Genomic DNA, 20,037 nt, shown 5'->3' with positions numbered 1-20,037 from the left:
GTTCTGGTCCACAGTATAGGTGTGGACTATGCTCTCAATTCTCCTATATGTCTTATTTAAAAGGCCAAATCTTTTTTTTTTTTTTTCCAGTACTGGGGATGGAACCCAGGGGCATTCTACCTCCGAGCTACATCCCAGCCCTATTTTTTAGTCTATATTTTGCAACAGAGTCTCACTGGGTTGCAGAGGACCTCACTAAGTAGCTGAGGCTGTTCATGAACCGCAGTCCTCCTGTCTCAGCCTCCCAAATGCTGGGATCACAAGTGAGGGCCACCACAACCGGCTCTTTCCCCTATTTTCTTAGAGTGAGAATGGTGTTTTTTTGTTTATCAACTTATGTAATTTTAGAAATATTGAAAAAATGTGTGTGTGTGCACACGTGTGAGAGAGAACAGCCAGCTCCTGGGGAATTGAACCCAGGGGTGTTCTGTTACTGAACTACACCCCCAGCCAATTCATCTTGAAACAAGGTCACACTAAGTTGCTGAGTGGAGCTCAGTTGCAGAGGCCGGCCTTGAACCTGGGATCCTCCTCTCTCAGCCCCCCAAGCCCTGGGGTCACCGGCCTGGCTCAAGATGCCTTCTTTACATTGGTCTGTACTGAGTCATGAAGTGGCCTGAGTTTCTCGTGTTCCTGCCTTTGGAAGAGAGATTTGTTTTCCAGTGCATGCAGCAGCCGCGTCTGGGATTCCCTGATCAGGAGTGCATCTTACCCACCGAGTCTCCCTGGCTCCCCTCCTGGTGTCATCTGAAGTCACCGGTGCCAGGCGGGGCAGTGGGACCCTGCAGTGGCTCTCTCTGAAAATTGCTTTTTAGAGAGTCATTGGGGTAAATATTTGCTCAGTATTTGATTAACCTCCTGGAGAAGCTGGGGCTCCTGAGAACAGGTCTGCAGTGCTCAGAGCACCTGCAGGGCTTGGTCAGTTCGGGGTGGCCTCTCCTCCCTGGGCCGAGGCTGGAAGTTACACCTCTGGATCTCAGTGGCCCTGATTCTGCCATACCAGTAGCCTTCCCCCAGTAGGACAGCTTAATACCAGTGTCCATCCTACCAGCCTCAATCTGTCTTCCAGAGCCCCCGAGGTGGGCTTTCTTAACCCCTGTCATATAACCTAAATGTCCACATCACCTGTGGTGGGTCCAGAATTTGAGGTACCTGCAGGACCGGCCAGGAATGTGGATGAGGGGAGGCAGCTGCTTTGAGAAGAAGTGGTCACCATGGAAACCGAGAAGGCAAGCCTCTGCACAGCCCAGCCTGGCAGGCCCCTGTGCCTGTGGCTGGCGGAGGACTCCTGCTTGGGAAGCCAGGCTTGCTGGTGCTGCTGGGTGCTAAATACACTGATCAGCGGGCCCCAGCCAGCACCCAGGACTGCCCAGGGGTCTAGAACATGAAGTGCGTGCAGCGGGCACAGCTGGGTCGGCTTGTGCTGGTGCAGGAGGTGAATGATCTATGGCTAATATCGGAACATAAGCAGTCAGCACAGAGGACCCGTTTTCTCTTCATCCCGGGGAAGTCTGCGCACACGTCCCGCCTGCCCTGCAGATGGCTTGTGCAGGCTCGCAGCCATGCGGGACCCCGCCTGGGAGTTGTTGAGGTCGCCTCCACCCTCCAGTCAAGTCCTCTGCCTCCGAGACACTCAGTCCATTTCCAGGCTGCTCTTGGGTTTAGCAAACAGAGAGCCCTTCCTCCGGAGCCACGTGCGGTGAATTTTCAGAGGAGGTTTATGGGCCACACGCAGTGGCTCACGCCTGTCATCCCTGTACTTAGGAGGCTGAGACAGGTTCTAGGCCAGTCTCAGTGACTTAGTGAGACCCTGTTTCAAAACAAAAAATAAAAATAAATAAACTAGGGATAGGAGTACAGCTCCGTAAACCTCTGGGTTCAAGCCCTAGTACCAAAAACCAAAGTGACTGGCATCTTTCTCTTAGAGTGGTGCCCCTCTGGGCTCAAGTTACATTCAGTGCGAATTTGGCCGTGAGGGACAGGGCCTTCCCAGGTCTACCTGAGGTGTATGCACCCTGGCCAGTCACATCCTTGGCTGATTAGGAATTCCTTGGGGATTGAGGACATCTCTGTAAACTGTGGGGTGCTGTGTGAATGTAAGCCTGCTCTCCCTCCCTGTGGCCCTGGAGTCTCCCCTCCCTCTCTAGAGGGGCAGGGTCGCAGAGGAGCCTACCGTGGGACTACAGGATGCAGTCGCCCAGCGTAGAGATAGGAACGAAAAGGGCTGACTGAGCCCGCCAGCCATTCCCCACTGGCAACTGGCCCCTCTGCCCCGAGCCGGAGCCTTGTGTGCAGCTCTGAAGCCACGAGTTCTCCGGCGCTGCTGTCCCTGGCCCGTGGCTTATGGGGAGCACGGGAGAGCTGAGGTGTCCGTGCTCAGCGTATCCTGTGTGCCCAGCAGCGCTCAGGCCGCTGAGAAAGACGCACATCTGTCCCACCGGTCGGCCACAGCTGGGAGGTGATGAGCACCCAGCCCAGGGCTCTCGGTGTCCTTGGCAATCTTTGGTGGCCAGTAGTGAACCCAAGGGGCTCCCCCCAAGGCTGGCGGGCTCCTGGACCACTGTGGAGGCCCACAGACTTCGGCAGTGTCGGGATAGCATATGCAGTCCCTCCAAGCGAACCGCAGAATTGACTCACGATTGCCGATGTGTGGATATTCCTTCACCAACACCGTGTTTTTGTAGCACCAAAATAAATGGGCCTAGTGTGGCTCCCCGAAAGCTAAGGTATCATCTCTCTGCAGGGCTCCTAATTGGACTGTTTCCCTTCTCCCCCTTAATAAGTGAGTTCTCGTAGCCTTCATTGGTGGAAGGATAATTAGGAGTGTAGGACTTGCCCATAAAGAGAGAGTGGGTCAGTCCATCTGTGCAGAGCCTGGCTGGCTGTCTCCGAGGGCAGGGACAAAGCCTTCGAAGCCCCAGCAGCTGTAATTTTGCAGGGGCTGTGTGGTGGCCCCTGGTATTGTTGGAATTCCATCTGAAAGAGCGGAAATGTGAGAGCTGGGGAGAACTTGGGTGGGGCTTTGTTATGCGAAGTCCAAAAATCAGAGGAGCCCCCTTGGGAGGGGACTGTAAGGACTGAAGCAGACACACTGGAGCGTTTATTGCCGCGTCTCACATAGCAACTGGCCCTCTCCCGCTAATTGGTCGCGCAGTGAAGCTTTATTGCCTTGGTTCGCGGCTCGGTGACACGTCCCTCTGGGCCTTGTTCATCTGGTGGGTCTCAGTGCCATGCTTGGTTTAGATGGGCTTGAGTTCTCTGAAACCCAGGGATACCTCATTTTGGCACATATCTTCTTTAACTGGTAAGAACTTACCAAATAAATGATCTGCTCGGGATTCGCTGGTCAGTTGTTCCAGATCTGGAAATAATTCCCCCCAGCAACAGTGTTTCATAGTGATCAGAACGCCAAGCTGGCTCTTAATTCATGATATTTTTAGAACTTAGTTATGATTTGAGGAGATAAAAAAATAGCACTGCCACAATATTGGCAGTTAATTGAAACTTGAGCCCAATTATATCACGTAAGAATGCTTGGATAATGTTTTCTGGTATTGTCATTTCAGAGAAAGAGCAGAACCAGGAGGTCAGCGGGAGTTTGTAAAAGCTCTGAAGGAGAGCGGGGTCCAGGTCCAGTAGCTCACGCCTATAACCCCAGGACTTCGGGGGCTGAGACCAGGAGGATGGCAGGTTCAAGGCCAGCCTCAGCAACTTAGTGACACCCTGTTTCAAAATAAAATAGGGCTAGGTGTGTAGCTCAGAGGCAGAATGTCCCTGGGTTTAATCTCTAGTACGAAAACTAAAAAGCAAAAAGCAAAAAATATGCAAAGGAGGCGTAGGGCACCTCTGCCTTGCCGAGGGTCTGGGTCTGTTTCAGAACTTGTAGCTTCTTTTCTTGGTCCAGGTGGTCACCTGGCCTGGGCACGTGGTCTCTGAGCCATTCCGGTGTTCTCGTGGTTTATATGCAGACTGCATGGGGAAGAGCAGGTAGGGTCTTGTGCTTTCTTTATTGTGTATGGACAGGAATTTGAGAGCAGAGTAAGGAGGCAGAGAGAAAATCGCGGCACAGAGGCTGGAGTTGAAATGGACCCAGCTGGGCGGGTGAGAGGCCCCGGTTGGGACAGAGGGAGCCGAGTGCCCCGCCTTGGGCCTGCCCCCACTCGGTGGTGCCCGGGAGTATCCTTAAGCCAGGAAAGTGTGTAAGCAGGGCAGAAGCTTTGCCAGGAATTGCTAGGAAAGAAGAATTCATTGGAGTCAGCATTCAGGGACAACCGAGCTAAATGTGGCTTCCAAATATGATTTCCTATTCCGGACGCTTCTCTAGAAGCCCTGGTGTGGTTTCATTAAAATTGGATTAAAGTGAATTGCACACGATCCAGCCATTAAGCACCATTAGAGAAGTTTGCAAATGAGCTTCAGTTATAATGAGTGAGCAGTCTAAGATGAGAGAAACTGTCAACCAAAGAGTCCTGTTCACAAATAGCAGGTGAGAACACAGTTCCCGCGTTGTGTTTAGGGAAGGCGTTCAGGTCTCCTTCGCAGCACTCCAGGTGTGTCCCGGCATTTATGACTTGGTTCTTTGGACAGTAAAATACAGCACGGCAGGGTGTTTGGGGTTGCACTTGTTCAGGTAATGGCAGCTCTCCCGTCCTCGTGGGAGCACCAAGTGACGTTCTGTACACAGATAGAAGGGAACACCTGGAATACCGTATATACGGAGCGTACGAAGAAGAGGGGAGAACCAACTTAATAGCCTAAATAGAAGCATCACTTCCTTGCTTAAGATGGTGAAGATGACAAAGTTTAAAATTTCCTCAGTGGCCGGGCGTGGCGGCGCACGCTTGTCATCCCCGCGCCTGGGAGGCAGAGACAGGAGGATCGCGCAGGTTCGAAGCCAGCCACGGGCACTGGTTTAAGAGACCCTGTTTCCAAATAAAAATATAAAAACGGGTCTGGGAGTGTAGCCCGGAGGTAGAAGGGCATCCAGGAACCCCAGTACCACCAAAAAAAAAAAAAAAAAAAAAAAAAAAAAAAAAAATTTCTCAGTGACCCTTGCGCCTACCCCTTTCCTGTTCCGTTTGCAGATTTGATATTTGGTTTTTTTCCTCGTAGGGCATGCTGCTGAAGAGAAGCGGCAAGTCGCTCAACAAAGAGTGGAAAAAGAAGTACGTCACCCTGTGTGACAACGGCGTGCTCACCTACCACCCCAGCCTCCACGTGAGTACCACCCCGGGGCAGTCCCGGGTGGATGTGGGCCCTCCCACGGCCACAGCCCCGCCTCCGGGAACTCACAGTGGTCCCCGGAGTCCTGGACGATCGATTGCGAGACAGGTCCCACTGCCCCTCACGCCCTCATTACTCCACGTGTCTGCCGCTCCCCCACCTCTCGGTCATCCTGCAGCTCTCATTCTAAGGGGGTTTACCATGGAAGGCGAGATGAAGTCACATTTTCAATCAGGGTAGAAAGAACGGGAGCAAGCAGTAAAAGAGGAAGAGGAAAAGAGGGCGCCTCCATGAAAATCAGAGGGAAACAATGGGATCCGAACCGAGGACAGCTCCTGGTAGCCGAGAGCATAAACAAGAAGTCAACACAATCTGTAACTCAAGTAGAAACATGCCCGTCATAAGTCAAGAGAAACTCTTCTCTGTGCGCTAATAACAGTTGTTGTACTGGTGACGTATGTTAGATTAAAAAACAGAAGTAGCCAGGGATGATGGATGGCACAGGCCTGCAGCCTCAGGACTCGGGAGGCTGAGACGGGAGGATATCAGCTTAGAGGCTAGCCTCGACAACCTAGCAAGACCCCGTTTCAAAAACAAAAAAATAAGAAGAGCTTGGGCTGTCTCTCAGAGGGAAAATACCCCTGGGTTCAATCCCCAGTGCCACCAAACACACACATGCACACACACATCCACACACACTTATTCTTGGGAAATGCAGGCATTTGCCCGTGGGTAGTTCTTTTGAAAGCTTTGGTAAAATTCAAGCTTTAGATATTCATTTGGGGTTTCATAACAACACATTTCATGGCTCTGGTTTGAGGTAGGGAAATGTATAGGTTGGAATATATAGCATTAAAAATTGGACAGGAGGCTGGGCGTGGTGGCGCACGCTTGTAATCCCCGCGCTTGGGAGGCAGAGACAGAGGAGGATCGCGCAGGTTCGAAGCCAGCCGCGCTGGCTTAGGAGACACTGTTTCCAAATAAAATATTAAAAATAAATAAAGCCAGGCGTGGTGGCGCACGCTAGTAATCCCAGCACTTGGGAGGCTGAGACAGGAGGATCATGCAGGTTCGAGGCTAGCCTCAACTGGTTTAAGAGACCCTGTTTCCAAATAAAATATTAAAATAGGTCTGGGAGTTTAGCCCAGAGGTAGAAGGCCCCTGGGTTCCGTTCCCAGTACCACCAAAAAATAAAAAAATTAAAATTAAAAATTAAAAAATAAATAGGCCTGGGAGTATAGCCCAGAGGTAGAAGGGTCCCATCCCTAGTACCACCACCCAAAAAAAAAAAAAAAAAGTTGGATGGAAGAAGATAGTGTTAGTTGATCATATCACCATATTAAGCCATTCATTTTTAAAGTTTGAAATACTTTCAAAAATTGCAGTTATTGAAAATTTAAATCACTCCCCAATAAAGCCCACCTGGAAGAAAGGCTGGTGCACATGTTGAGGTTCATACAGCCAACGCGCTTCCTCGCTGGGGCTCCGTGCAGCTCTGCACGTGTGGGCCGCCTGCGGCCCGCGTTCCTCACTAGTGACGGGCGTACCCCTTCTCCAGCTCAGCACGTGCCTTGCCCGCCGCCAGCCTGTGGCTCGATAGCATTCCTCTGTGCATGCCCTCAAGGAACATCTCAAAAACAGCCACTGGGCAAGTGAATGTACTTTGAGTCTTTTCACTCTTAGGAGTATCTCTAATCGACATCCTTGTGTCTAGGGGTGCTCTGTGCACTCCCTGGGAGAAACCCCTCGTGACCAGCTCCCTGAGCTGAGGCGTCCCTGTGCCGCGTGGCTCTTGGCGTCTGTCATCAAGTTCCCAGAGAGGGTGATCAGTGTTCTCTCGTCTGGAGGGAGTCTTTCTCCTTACCTTACTGCAGCAGCTGCACCTTCCGGAACCGTGGCAGGAAAGCGGGTGTTCACCAGGCAGCCCTGGCCTACTCCTGGTACTGATGGGGATGCCTCCCGTGCTTGGCTCAGAAGTAGACTTCTGAGGCTTACACAGACAGTCTTGATTTAGGATGGCTTGATTTAGGGTTTTTCGACTGTCTTTGGTGCGGAAGCATACCCATCCAGCCATTTTGCATTTTACTTTCAGTATAATACTCGGTCATTTATATGAGCTACTCATACTTTATTTCAAAATAGGCTTGTGTTAGACAATTTCTGCCCAGTTGTTGGTTAATATAAGTGTTCTGGACGTGACTAAGATAGGCTGAGCTAAGCTAGATGCTCAGCAGGTAGGTGTATTCGATGTATCTCCCACCTAGATAGTTCCAATTTAATAGAGTTTCCTGGGCCATACCTCCGTTGTAGGCCAGACAGCATATGTATACAGGTATCTTTGGGAATACAGCTGTGTAGAACATATAGATGTATCCACATAGGTGGGTGTATTTAGAGAGGTGAATGCATCGATGGAGAGATTTAGATAGATTGATTCGGATGGATGGATGGATGGATGGATGGATGGATGGATGGGTGGGTGGGTGGATGGATGGATGGATGGATGGATGGATGGATGGATGGATGGATATGGGTAGATTCAGAGAGATTGATGGATGAGAAGATGGATAGATGGATGATGGCTGGATGGATGGACTCATGAGTGGTAGTTTTAGGTGAGTTAAAATTTGAGCCAATCCTGACTAAGGGGCTCCCAGCCCCCTTTTAGCAACTCCTGTGGTTGGCAGGTTTGCCCACCGTGGGCTCTGTCACGTCTTCACCCTGCCCTTCACGCCCTGCCATGTCCCCTAGTTTCTCCAAAGGCTCAGGAATCGGCAGTGGCCTCAGGATGGCACAGGCCCTGGGCCACCTTAGTTTGTAGGTGAGCAGAGGAGCGTAGCCACTGGAGGAAATTAATTACCTGCTGGGACCAAGACTGGGGCCCAGAAAAACCCTTTCTGGTTAACCCATCTTTCTTTCTTGGGATCCTTTAAGTCAATTCCATGAAATCCAGGACCCAGTTTATCTAACAGATGGAAAATTCAACCCAAATAAGAACAAAGCTGCTCTAACCAGGAAACTAGTGGCTCCTGTCCACACCAGGACCGAGAGGTCCCCGGGCGGGGGCCTTCCTTGCTTATACCACGGATTTCCCCAGCAGTCTGGACGAACTGCTCCCCCCAGTACCCGCCCTGACCATGATGGTGCGGGATCCTGTATCTCCTCTTGGCCTGTTGCATAGGAGAGCCCAAGCAGTGGACTAAAATGGAAGTGGTGAGCAGCAAGCGCGTTGGCCTCTGCAGCTCGCTGCTCCGTCTGCCTTGCTGTTCCTGCCGGCCTGGCCTCCCTGGGGGAGGTCTGTAGGAGCACCAGTGGCTTTGCGACACCTTGCTGGATTGGGGGTGGGGATGGGGGGAGCCGCCCCAGGATCCGTAGACTCCCTTCCTGTGGACGTGAAGATGAGCCTTAGGGAGCTCCATGATAGAAAAATAGGGGAAAGGATAATGAGAAAGCGCCTGGACCTCGGGGCTTCACACTCGAGCGCGGCCACCTATTCATCTTCCATGTCGGAGCGGCCGTCGGGTGTGGCTGGAATTTCGCCCACTGTGTGTGTGGTGCGTGTGCAGCGCAATGCTCAGCCAGGACATCACGGCGCTCCGGGCACGCTCATGAGGAACCCAAGTGGCTGTGAGCAGCCTCCTGCGCGGCCCACTCCTGGCCGACACGGACAAAGGGGGCTTTCACCCTAAAAGTATCCCCTTCTTAGCCCTGTTTCCCATTCTGCCTGCCACCCAGGGCTGCTGCGTTCCTCCGCATGGACACTCCGTATGAGGCAGGTCCATGTCTAACCAAGTGCTGTGAGTCCTGCCTCTGGGAGCCCTGGGTGCCCGGCTTTGCTTAATGCACCCCGCATGCTACGCTGTCATCAGAATGTCGACGTCAGTAGGTCCCTGGCCTCAGCAGAAGATAGAGAAGGTACATCTTCACTGACGGAAACACGTCCAAAGATCGGAGCTTTCTGGATCTTTGCACACCTTATCCCAGTACGTGGAAGGCTGAGACAGGAGGAGCGCGGGGCCTACTTCAAAATAAAACAGGACTTGGGGCTGTAGCTCAGAGGCTCTCTACAACTTAATAAGACCCTATTTTTATAAAAAATAATTAAAAAATAGGGTTGGGGATTTAACTCGGAGGTACAGTGTCCCTGGGTCTAATCCCCAGTACCACAAAAAAACAAAAATAAAGATCATCTGAGATGAGCCCTAAATACATATCCTCAAACCAAGGGCATGGTGGCGCACACCTGTAATCCCACCTGGGAGGCTGAGAGAGGATCACAGATTCAAGGGCAACTTCAGCCATTTAGGGAGGCCTGGTTTCAAAATTTAAAAAAATAATAATAAAATAAGATGGGGCTGGAGGTGTGGCTCAGACGTAGAACGTTACTGGGTTCAGTCCCCAGTATGAAAAAATGAAAACAGACAACAGAAGAAACCAAGGCAGTATCTGGAGGTCCCGGGTGCACCCCAGCCGTCCAACCCACACCTCCGGCCAGCTTCACTGGCCAGCCAGCGTGGCCCTCAGACTGCCCAGCGGTGAGCTTGGAGTTGCCCTCAGCACTGCAGGAAGCAGAACAGCTCCTGTCTAGAGGCCAAGCTCACAGACCGACGCTCACATTCCCAGGTGTAAGGCCACTTCAGAGTCGCACCGCACACGGCTCTGATCCACAGGACTTTCGGCCGCGCCCCCACGGCCGCGCCCCTGACACGGAAGATGAATAGGTGGCCACACTGAGCCGTGAAGCCCTGAGGTCCGAGTTCTCTCCCATTATCCCGTCCGTGTTTCTATCATGGTGGCTTTGCATCTGCAGACGTGGAACGACTTGTAACCCTGAGAAGACAGGCTTCCCTCTCTAACCGAGAAGAGTGTAGTCACACAGGTCTGCCCGTGGTACGGCGCTGCGGCGAGCCGCGCTCATCTTAGGAGTCATAATTACAGCACCTCTCCTGCCCTTTGGGAAGCCGCGGTGCTGGAGCTGCGCTCTGATCCTTGCCAGCCCAGCACGCTGGCAGATGTGGCCGCGTGGCCTCAGTCACTACCGTGCATCCTCCGTACCGATGGAGCACAAAGGTGGGCATGTTCCCCGTGTGCCCAGGGGTCGGCCTGGGACGGCACTTGGGGTCCCGTTGCCGTGAGCACGTCCACCCTGGGTTTCAGGTCCTGGGACTCCCACAGGGTCTGTGGTCCAAGAGCGTAATGGGCTCCGGACCTCAGCAGCAACAATCGGGCTTCTGCTTTAAAGGTTCTGGTGAGAACGGAATCCATGACCCTCGCTAGACTATACAACATGACTCCTGACGTCCAACTCAACTTAGTGGAGGTGGGGAGAGAACACGCGTGCATGCACGCACACACAGACACACACACACACACACACACACACACACACACACACACACACACACCACAGATACCATGACATCTAATACCACACCGAAACCCAAAAACTCCATTTAAAGAGACATCGAGAAAGTACATAGGTACTCAAATACAGGTGGGGAATCCACAGCAGCAAGGCAGCGTTGCTGTTCTAGTCTGAGCTGCCTGTTCAAGGTAAATGAGAATGAGTTGATAAATGGTAAGTAGAGCCAGGCGTGGTGGCGCACACTTGTCATCCCAGTAGTCAGGAGGCTGAGACTGGAGGATCGTGGTTCACGGCCAGCCTCAGCTACTTAGCGAGGCCCTTTGCAACCCAGTGTGACTCGCTTTCAAAATAAAGAATAAAAAATAGGGCGGGGACTGTAGCTCAGAGGTTGAATGCCCCTGGGTTCCATCCCCAGACCCGCAAAAAAACAAAACAAAATAAAATAAAATAAAAATAAATGGTAAGTTGAGCCCGGTGTGGTGGTGCACACCTGGAATCCCAATATTTGGGAGGTTCAGACAGGAGGATAGCAGGTCAAGACCAACCTCAGCAACCTAGAGAGATACTATTGCAAAATAAAAAATAAAATATTAAGAAAGGGCTGGAGTTGCAGCTCTAAAATGCCCAGGGCTCAATCCCCAGTGCCACACACAGAAAGCGGCAGAGCATCAAGTATCGAATGATAACAATAATCAGTAACCACCCAATAATAACCATAATAATACATAGACAATAAGTTGGGCCCCAGCTGGTATTCTGTCAGTGTTGAAGGATGACGGGAGGCATTGCCAGGGATGCAGAAAGAATTTGCAGTCGGTAGGCTCTTGGAATTAAAGAGACAGTCCTCAAGGAACGGGCTTTGTCTGGGTTGGGATGAGGCTCATGGGTTTGAGTCTGCAGGTGTCCCTCCTCGCCCCAGTCACTGCCGTCCGAGGTGGTGGGTGGGCTGTGATCTCAGGCGCACGTGGCCTGGGCGCCGGGCATGGCGTCACCGAGGACGTCAGTGTGCAGGCGCGTTCTGCTGCAGGTCACACCTGATGCTCTTTGCGAGTGTTGTAATTGGGTTTTGAATGTCCCCCAAAGGCCCACGTGTGAAAGCTCGGTCCCCAGGATGGTGCCTTAGAGACATGCTGAAGCCTTTGGAAGGTGAGGCCTAGCGGGAGGCAGTTAGGTTGTGGGGGTGTGCCCCTGAAGTGGATGCTGGGACCCAGCGTCTTCTTGTCTCTCTCTTGCTTCTTGGCTGACAGAAGGTGATCGGGTTCCTCTGTCACCTGCTCCTGCCATGATTTTCTGCCTCACCCAGGCCCAACGTGGAGCCAAGCAATATCAGCAGAAACTTTGCCTTCTTAGACCACAAGTCGATTATCTCAGCTGTTGGTCACAGTGGTAGAAAGCTAAGCTTACCAAGATCGGATGCGAGGCAGCTTCCCACGGGCAATCGACCTGAAAGTATACCATGAGTACACACAGATGATGACACGTGTGTGCGCACAAAGCTCTGGACACAGCTTCATTTCCACTCAGTTTACACAGAGAACAGTCGAGGTGCCTCACACCTTTGTGGCTTCCCAGACTTCCTTCCCTCTCCCGGCCATAGCGTTTCTTCTGCTCCTCTTTAAGACACTCCGACTGGTACAAAGGTAGGAGGCATGCTGGGCTGACACCAGAATCAAGGGTTCGATCCTGTCTCAGCCCACCCCTCCACGGTGGCCTGTGAGGGAGCTTGGGCAGCCCTGGGGCTCGGGAGCCTGCAGACCGCCAAGCCCCTCCAGGTGCTTGTGCCATGGTTGCTTTACGGCTCTTCTCCCTCTGTGCTTCATCTTGGCTTTACCTCCCCTCCTCCTTGGGATTCATCCAGATAGCTCCAGAATCACACCGACAGAGGTGCATTGCCTAACCATCTTTCTGAACATGGAGACCTTCGTTTCTGGCCAGTTCAGCTGGAGTAGCACCCACGGTGGCCCTGTCCACAGTCTGTCCACCGTACAGACAACAGCAGTGTTTCTGTGATTTCTACTTTAACCACTGAATCTCGGCATGTGCTTATTCATTTACCTCCATTGGGTTATTTTAAAAGTGTTCACAGTGGGGAGGATTCGCTTCCCTTAGGGTGACGTCCTCACCCCTCGACATGAGGCACAAGGCCTGGCCTCTCCTGCCTCTGTCTACTTTGTCCTGGCCTCTCCTGCCTCTGTCTACTTTGTCTGGGTCAACCTCTCCCTCCTCCATTTCTTGGTTTTCATTTAGCTTCTTACGTTTGCCATGGCCTCTGGCTCCAAGTCTCCACAGTGCAGTTACCCCTGATGGGAATTTCTTCCTGGCCCGCCTCCCTGCCAGCATAATCCAGCTCATCTTTCCAGTCCAGCCTTGAAGGCCCCATTCTCTGGCAAGTGCCCACCATCAGCCCTGCCAGCTGCGCCTTCACCTCACTCTGTGGGGTCTTTTCCTTGTCTTCTCCTGCTTTTCTCAAGACCTGATTCTCCCACAAGACTGGGTGCTCCTTGAGGATTTTGTCACCAGTATTTCCCTGTCACTGGATGGATGGATGGATTAGTGGGTGGATGGATAAATGATGAGTCAATGAGTGGGTGGATGTATAAGCCAATGGATGAGTGGATGGTTGGATGGAAAATATTGATAGGATGAGTGAGTGGACGGATGGGTGGACACAGATGGATGGATGGATGGATGGATGGATGATGGATGGATGGATGGATGGTGGATGGATGAGGCCACATGCTTGGCCTGTTCTCCAGTCCACAAGGCCAAGGGTCCTTAAAGCCATAGGAACAGAATAGAACCCTGTAGTCTTCTTAAGCCACAGAAAAATACCACAGTCATATAAAAGTTCCATTTTTTTCATTTGCTATGATTGCATGAGGAATGTATGGGAGAGGAACTTGGGGGTGTTTTTTGTTTTACTTTTTAATTGGGATAAAATACACATAAAATTTGCCTTTAACCACTTTCAAATGTACAGTTCAGTACCATTAAGTATCCACGTGGCTGTGTGAATAATCTCCAGGATTTTTTTCATCCTACAAAAGTGAAGCTCTGTGCCCAGTAGACACATGTCCCTGTTTGCTCAGTTCGGGTCTACCTTCTGTTTCTATGCATTTGATTACTCTAAGGACCTCATAAAAGTGGAATCACAGAGCATTTGTCTTTGTGACTGGCATATTTTACCTAACATGTCCTCGCTGTTCATGTTGGAGAATGCAAATCTTTTTTAATGCTGAATATATTCCATTGCGTGGATGGACCATACTTTGCTTATCCAGCCATCCATGGGTGGGCAGTTGGGTTGCTTCCAACTCTTGGGCTAATAGGAATAATGCTACAGTGGACATGAGTATACAATTATCTCTTTGGGGCTTGAGTATTAAATTAAAAACTGCAACATGGTAGAACTTCAGAGGATGGCTGGGTTCTAAAGCCACCCAACTTTCCCAGAGTCCAGGCGGAGAGAAACCACTGGGACATAATGCTGAGCATACAGAGCATGGGCATAGTGAATTGTGCCGGTTATGTGAATGATGATGTGGAACCCACATGCTATGAAAACGAGCCCGTCACACGGGGTCTCCCGGGGAGGGAGGCCCTTCCTGTCCCTGCTTTGGGTGTCCCAGGAAAAGTTTTGTCAGTCATCCAACTTGTTTGAGAGAGTGTGTACATTGTTTCCCATATGTCAACATTTCTAAAGCTCTGAAATAATACTGTCTTGGTGCTGTAAGATTCCAATGCAATGATACTGCCATGGTAGCATAAGTATAGATAACATGGGAAATCTAGAACTTTTGCTGGGAAAATAAGCTGCCGAAAACTCAGCCCTGATGCTCATACATACCAAAATTTAGATTCCTTATCAGATTTTACCCAAGGAATTCCTTCTTTATTTTTATAGCCCCAGAGTTAGAAAAGTGTTTAGGGTTTAAAAATAAAATGGCCAAATGCACCTGCACCAGGCTTCAGGTGGTCTTGATGTTGAGAACATCTTGGATGTAAGCAGCAAGTCAAGATTAGACAAACTGTTCATGTTCCGCTAAAACTTAAGTCGGCAAACTGAGATCCCACCTAACCTAGTTTCCATGTTGAAAAACTGCCTTCTTGAAGGCACAGTAACCCCAGTATTTGGGAAGCTAAAACAAGAGGATGGCAGGATTGCGGACAGTCTTAGCAATAAAGCAAGACTCTCCGAAATCTGGTGAGACCCTATTTCAAAATAAAAAAGAAAAAGGCGTAACTCGGAGGTAAAATGGCCTTGGGTTCAATCTCCAGCCCAACAACAACAAGACACAAAACAAAACGAGCAGCTGCCACCTTGCTTATCTAAGTACAGTGTAGAACATATGGATGTACAAATGTGTTTCTATAAATACGGATTTAACCGCGTGGCCTGTAGGACTGACATGCTACGCTTCCAGTGGAGTTCATAAGACTTTGTCCTGTCAGTATCCAGTGAGATATTTCATGTAACCCTGGCCATCCTTCATACCCAATTCTTATCATTTTCCCCCAGTTTGGGCTTTTTAGTGTTACAAATAGTGGCCTGAAATTCTTGCAAAAGGTAAATAAATCAAAGCCTTCTGTTTTCCTCTGTGGCAGTGAACCACAGTGTGGGAGAGGATGGCCGTGGGGGGTAACGAGGAAATGCTCTTTCCCTTCTCCTGAGAAATTGAATTTCATTATTGTATTTTATAAATATTTTCTTCTATGGCTCATAACCTGATTGCCGGCTTGTTGCTAGGGTCTCGCAAGGTAGGGCGAGGCGGAGCTGGAGTGGCCCGCTGCTTCTCAGGTGTGCCTGTGGCCCCAAACGGAAACCAATCAAGGTGCGATTTATGTTCATTAAGTGCTTGTCAAAACTGAAAAATTTTCTAATCAACAGCAATCTAGCTGCAGCCCCCTCGATGGCTGGGAGGGCCGCCTCTGCGTCCGCTATTTGCTGTTACAACTCTAGGCTAAGAATCCGCTGATGATTACATTAGGCTAAGCTGCGAAGTAAATGAACCATGTCTTATTTAGGTGCCACTAGCTTTAGAGCAGTCCTGCCCCGCAGGGCCCTTGATAGCGTTTTATGGCTTTAAAATTAGTGTAGCTTCCCATTTGCTGCAGGGTGCTGTCTGTTATGCCTTTGAACTCAATAAGCAAAGGGAAGGGGCCTTTTGTTTTCCCACTTTAGTTTTCCCCCCCTTGCATTTTTGCAATTTTGTTTTGCATCTTTTCCAGACGACATTTTGCAATAAAAATGTCTGACTGCCACAAACGTGCCTCCCCCACCAAAAAAAAAAAAAAAAAAAAAAGGAAGAAAAAGTAGAAAATGCCATTCATTTGCAAGGGACGATTTTCTTCTTGTTCTGCAAGGTGAAGAGTCACTGTGCAGGCCACCCCTGACGGTTGGTCATGTCAGGATTGCTGCCTCAAGTTGGGAACGGCACCCACAGCTCCAAAAACAGTCATCCAGGGACAGGGAAATATTCCAGTATTTTTATCGGATGAGAATGGTGAAAAGTAACATGTATTGAGGTCTTTGGCACTTTTTAAAACACTTCATGTTTATCTCAGTAAAGTTCACAGGAATCCTGTGAGCTGCTAATATCCTTATTTCTAAAGAAGTAGACATGGGGATGGGGAAAAAGGAGCATGCCCCAAGCTTGCACCCAGTGATGATGCAGAGATAGGGTCCCAGACGCACACTCTGGCTGAGCGGCTTCTGCTTGTACCAGGAGAAAGCCCAGTGCCGCGTAAGTCTAAGAATCAAAAGATCACAGCAATCAGCCAATCAGCTGCCTTTCGTCTGAGGGGATTTGACACAAGGCGCTGTAACCCTACCTTGTTGGGCAGTAGAGTTGGGGAAGAGAATAATTCCCATAAATGCAGTACATGGAGAGGGAAATAAACAGGACACATCTGCACAGGCCGACAAGAAAATTTAAAAGAAGAAGTACTAGCTGGGCATGGTGGCACACACCTAGAACCACAGTACTTGGGAAGGTTGCAGGTTTGAGGCCAGCCTCAGCAACTCAGGGAGACCCTGTCTTAAAATAAAAAATAATGAGGTCCTTAGACTATTCAAAAGGAAAATAGAGTTTGAGTGAGTCGATAGTTCTTTGTTGTTGTTGTTTTTTACCACTTATTTATTTCATGCCCAAACTTAACACCTTTCTTCTCATTCATCCCAAACTGTGAAAGCTAAATATTTTATCTTTTTAAAAAAGCAACAGAATCTCGTTTATTCTGAATGGATGTTTTGAAACTGTGGAATCTGAGGCAGTATTGCAGAATTATAAAAGGATCAGTGTTTCATATATCTGCTAATAAGAGTAATTATAGTTCTATAAAATAGGGCTAGGGATGTAGCTCAGAGATAGAATGCCCCAGGGCTCGACCCCCAGTAACACACACGCGGGCACATATGAAGTACTGAAAATTTGTCTTGGGCAAGAACAGCAGCGAGAATCCTCCGTGCCACCTGAGGTCAGATGGCAGAAGATGGTCGCAGCGATCGCCAGTGCCCTCAGACGACAGATGTACGTGTGGGCTCTGCTGTCTTCAGTCTGCAGTCCCTTTCAGTGCTCTGTTTTGTAGACGATTCATCCCCCAAAATCTGAAGTTGTAAAGACATCCAGATGGGCCTGATGGCACTGTGGCGAACATTTCTACATAACTCAAAATTGCGGGTCCCGTAGTTTCAAGCCGTATTTGAATACTAAACTTGCAGGCCAGCCAAGAAAGAGAGCGGGCTCTCTGAAGTTCCTCATAGTGACAAGCGATATTGCCTGCCTTTGCATGAGGCCCGCGCTGCCTGGAGACGCAGGCCATCCTCCGGCCCGGCGCATTCGTTTTGTACAAGCTTGGTTTGAGCACGCATGGGTTACATCTGGGTAATATTCAATTTAACCTAAAATGAGAAAAATCTTTCTTGCAGGGTAAGGCTCAATCTAGTAGGTCAATCAAGACAGATACAATCAAGGAGTAAAAGGTATATTCATAATTCAATTTGGAATTTTCTGCTATTTTGATTTATATTATAATAACCTATCCCCCTGGGCTGGTGTTGGACTTTAACCCACAATTGTGGGAAGCTAGCTGTGGCAGCCCCTGGTCTGGAGAGATTGGCTCTAACTGAAGCAGGAAGCGCTAGTCCTGGTGACAGACTGAAGCCCAGCGACGCCTCACCCGCCTTGGAAAATCACCTCATGTGACATACTTACCTAAACCCTATATTGCACTCATTAAGTCCAGAACAGAGTCTCCTAACCGTTGCGTTTGCCTCTGCCGACATTAGACACCTGATCTGCCAGGTGCCTTCTCCCCTCGACCACCGAAGGTCACGCTCACGTGCGCTCACAAGCGTTCGCCTTCATGAAGGCAGTTTTGAAACTGAAGCCCTGGAATTCTGTTGGCTGTCTTGGGAAACAAAATTATTTCTCATAGAATTTTGCCTCTTTGAAGCTGCCTCCTACCTTGCTATTGTGACCAGGATCCTTTGGAGAGAAGGAGAAATTGTCTTTTTTGAGTTACGCGATCTGAAAAGATGGCCGGAAGATTGCTCCTAGTTTTACAGGATTTCCGTGGTATTTTTAGGGGCGCGTCTTTGCTCTGCGCCGGTTACTATGCATGAGGCTATTGTTTATTATTCATACATTTTGGACTTGGACATTGCTTGATCTCTTTGAATGGACGGTGCTATATATGTCTTTATGGATTAGTTTCCTTTGAAAATAATATTAAATGGAGTTTGAGAATAGCAGCGTGTCTAACAATGGCTTCCCTCGCATAGTTTTTTTTTTTTTAAGCCTAGAAGTGAGACTTTTTAAAAATAGAACTTAATGAACTAGTACTTCCATTTTGAACCTGGACGTTGATAAAGTGTTGAGTGTAGTGAGAATATAGAATAATGAGTCCATTTTTTCCCCCAATAGACTACAAACAAATGTGGAAGACATGTACACGGCCTTTGCAAGGTCCGGCTCTTTTGCTCCTACCCTGTTGTGTACATGAAGTCACACAGAGCTGCTGCGGGTTTTCAAACATTAAACTCGCGGTTCCCAAACCTTTTGGGCCCAGCGCACCTTTACCTGCTTAAAAATTGCAGAAGGAGCCGGGCATGGTGGCGCACGCTTGTAATCCCCGCACTTAGGAGGCGGAGACAGGAAGATCGTGCAGGTTTGAAGCCAGCCAGCCTCTCTGGCTTAAGAGACCCTGTTTCCAAATAAAAATATAAAAATAGGTCCACAAAAAAAAATTTGCAGAAGGACCCCCAAAGAGCTTTCATCAGTGTGGCTTTTGAGTATTGGCATCTATGATGTCAGAATTTCAAACAGAAAATATTTAAGTATTAATGTAATTCATGTAGAAAATAGCCCACTCACGACAGGTTAATGTGAATAACATTTTCATGGAAAGCGTCGTTTGTAAAACAAGGAAGTCACGAGAAGTAGCACCTTCCGATCTCTTTGACACCTGGCTCAGTATGAGAAATGGGTCCTCAGATCTACATCAGTCAGTGCGTGGCGTAGGTTGTATTGGGTCGAGAATGGGAAGAAAGTCTCTACTTTGGCACACAGGGAAGGTGAGAAGTATTTTAATAGCCATTTCAGATACTCATGGATATTTCTCTTGCATACTATACCACACTCAGCATGTGTCTTAAAGCTTAGTAATGAATATGAAATCTGAAACCGTATCACTAAAATTTCCCTTCTCTGCTACATTAAAGTCTGTGGAACTGCTCTGCACGCTGAGTGATCCTCTCTGCAGGTTTTAGCCATGTGTGCGTATCCACATGCATCCACGAATGTGACACCATGCACTGACAAATATTTGAGAAATGTTGCATTTTTTAAAATAAAGTGTGCAGATTTCTGAGTCACGTCACTTTTCATCATGTGATACTCAAATGCTGCATTCATTAATTTCACCAGCAATCTTGACTGGAAAGTTGCTAAGTGTTTGAAAGGTATGGAGCATAAATAGTGGCGATACAAGTTATCAAAATTCTCACTTTTGCCAGGAAGCTTAAATTTCATCATTAACCATTACTATTGTCAGCTATTTTCCCTGAAGGGCTTTGTCTGTTAATTGCTCAAGAAAATATCTGCCAGTTACTTGAAAATGGATAATCACTATGTGGGGGCATCATCATTCTCTCAGGTAAAAATACCGTTCCACTAAAAAAGTGGCTAGTTCAGCTGGCAACTCAAAGGATGACGTTGCATCTCTCTGGGGACACAGACCAGCCTTCGGTCCCAGCAGGAGGTCTTCATGCTCATTTCCCGTGTCAGCATTCAGAAAACTAAAAAGACATGTATTCAAGGGCTGAAATCTTAAAAATCAAAAGTAGCTTTTTTTTAAAAAAAAAAATGTATAGCATTTATGTAAGTGAAGCAGTTTCTCTTTGTTTTTACTTACAGACCAGGATTGTGAACAGCGCCGTGACCGTTAGA

The 20,037-nt window shown here is 49.0% G+C and overlaps 1 protein-coding gene across 2 annotated transcripts in view; it reads left to right on the top strand.

Annotated features, from left to right (window-relative positions):
* The window catches only part of AGAP1 (ArfGAP with GTPase domain, ankyrin repeat and PH domain 1), a gene marked incomplete at both ends in the record, with an annotated part of 517,572 nt that overhangs the window by 317,537 nt on the left and 179,998 nt on the right, over positions 1-20,037 (top strand). For both annotated transcript variants that reach the window (XM_080719974.1, XM_080719973.1), the window contains one exon: positions 5,113-5,217. In XM_080719974.1, the coding sequence (XP_080576100.1) occupies positions 5,113-5,217 (105 nt within the window). The remainder of the gene's footprint in view (positions 1-5,112; positions 5,218-20,037) is intronic.

This window comes from Muscardinus avellanarius, assembly GCF_963383645.1.
Source record: "Muscardinus avellanarius genome assembly, chromosome: 2".
In the NCBI taxonomy this organism is placed as follows: domain Eukaryota; kingdom Metazoa; phylum Chordata; class Mammalia; order Rodentia; family Gliridae; genus Muscardinus; species Muscardinus avellanarius.
This window is presented reverse-complemented; position numbering and strand designations above follow the sequence as displayed.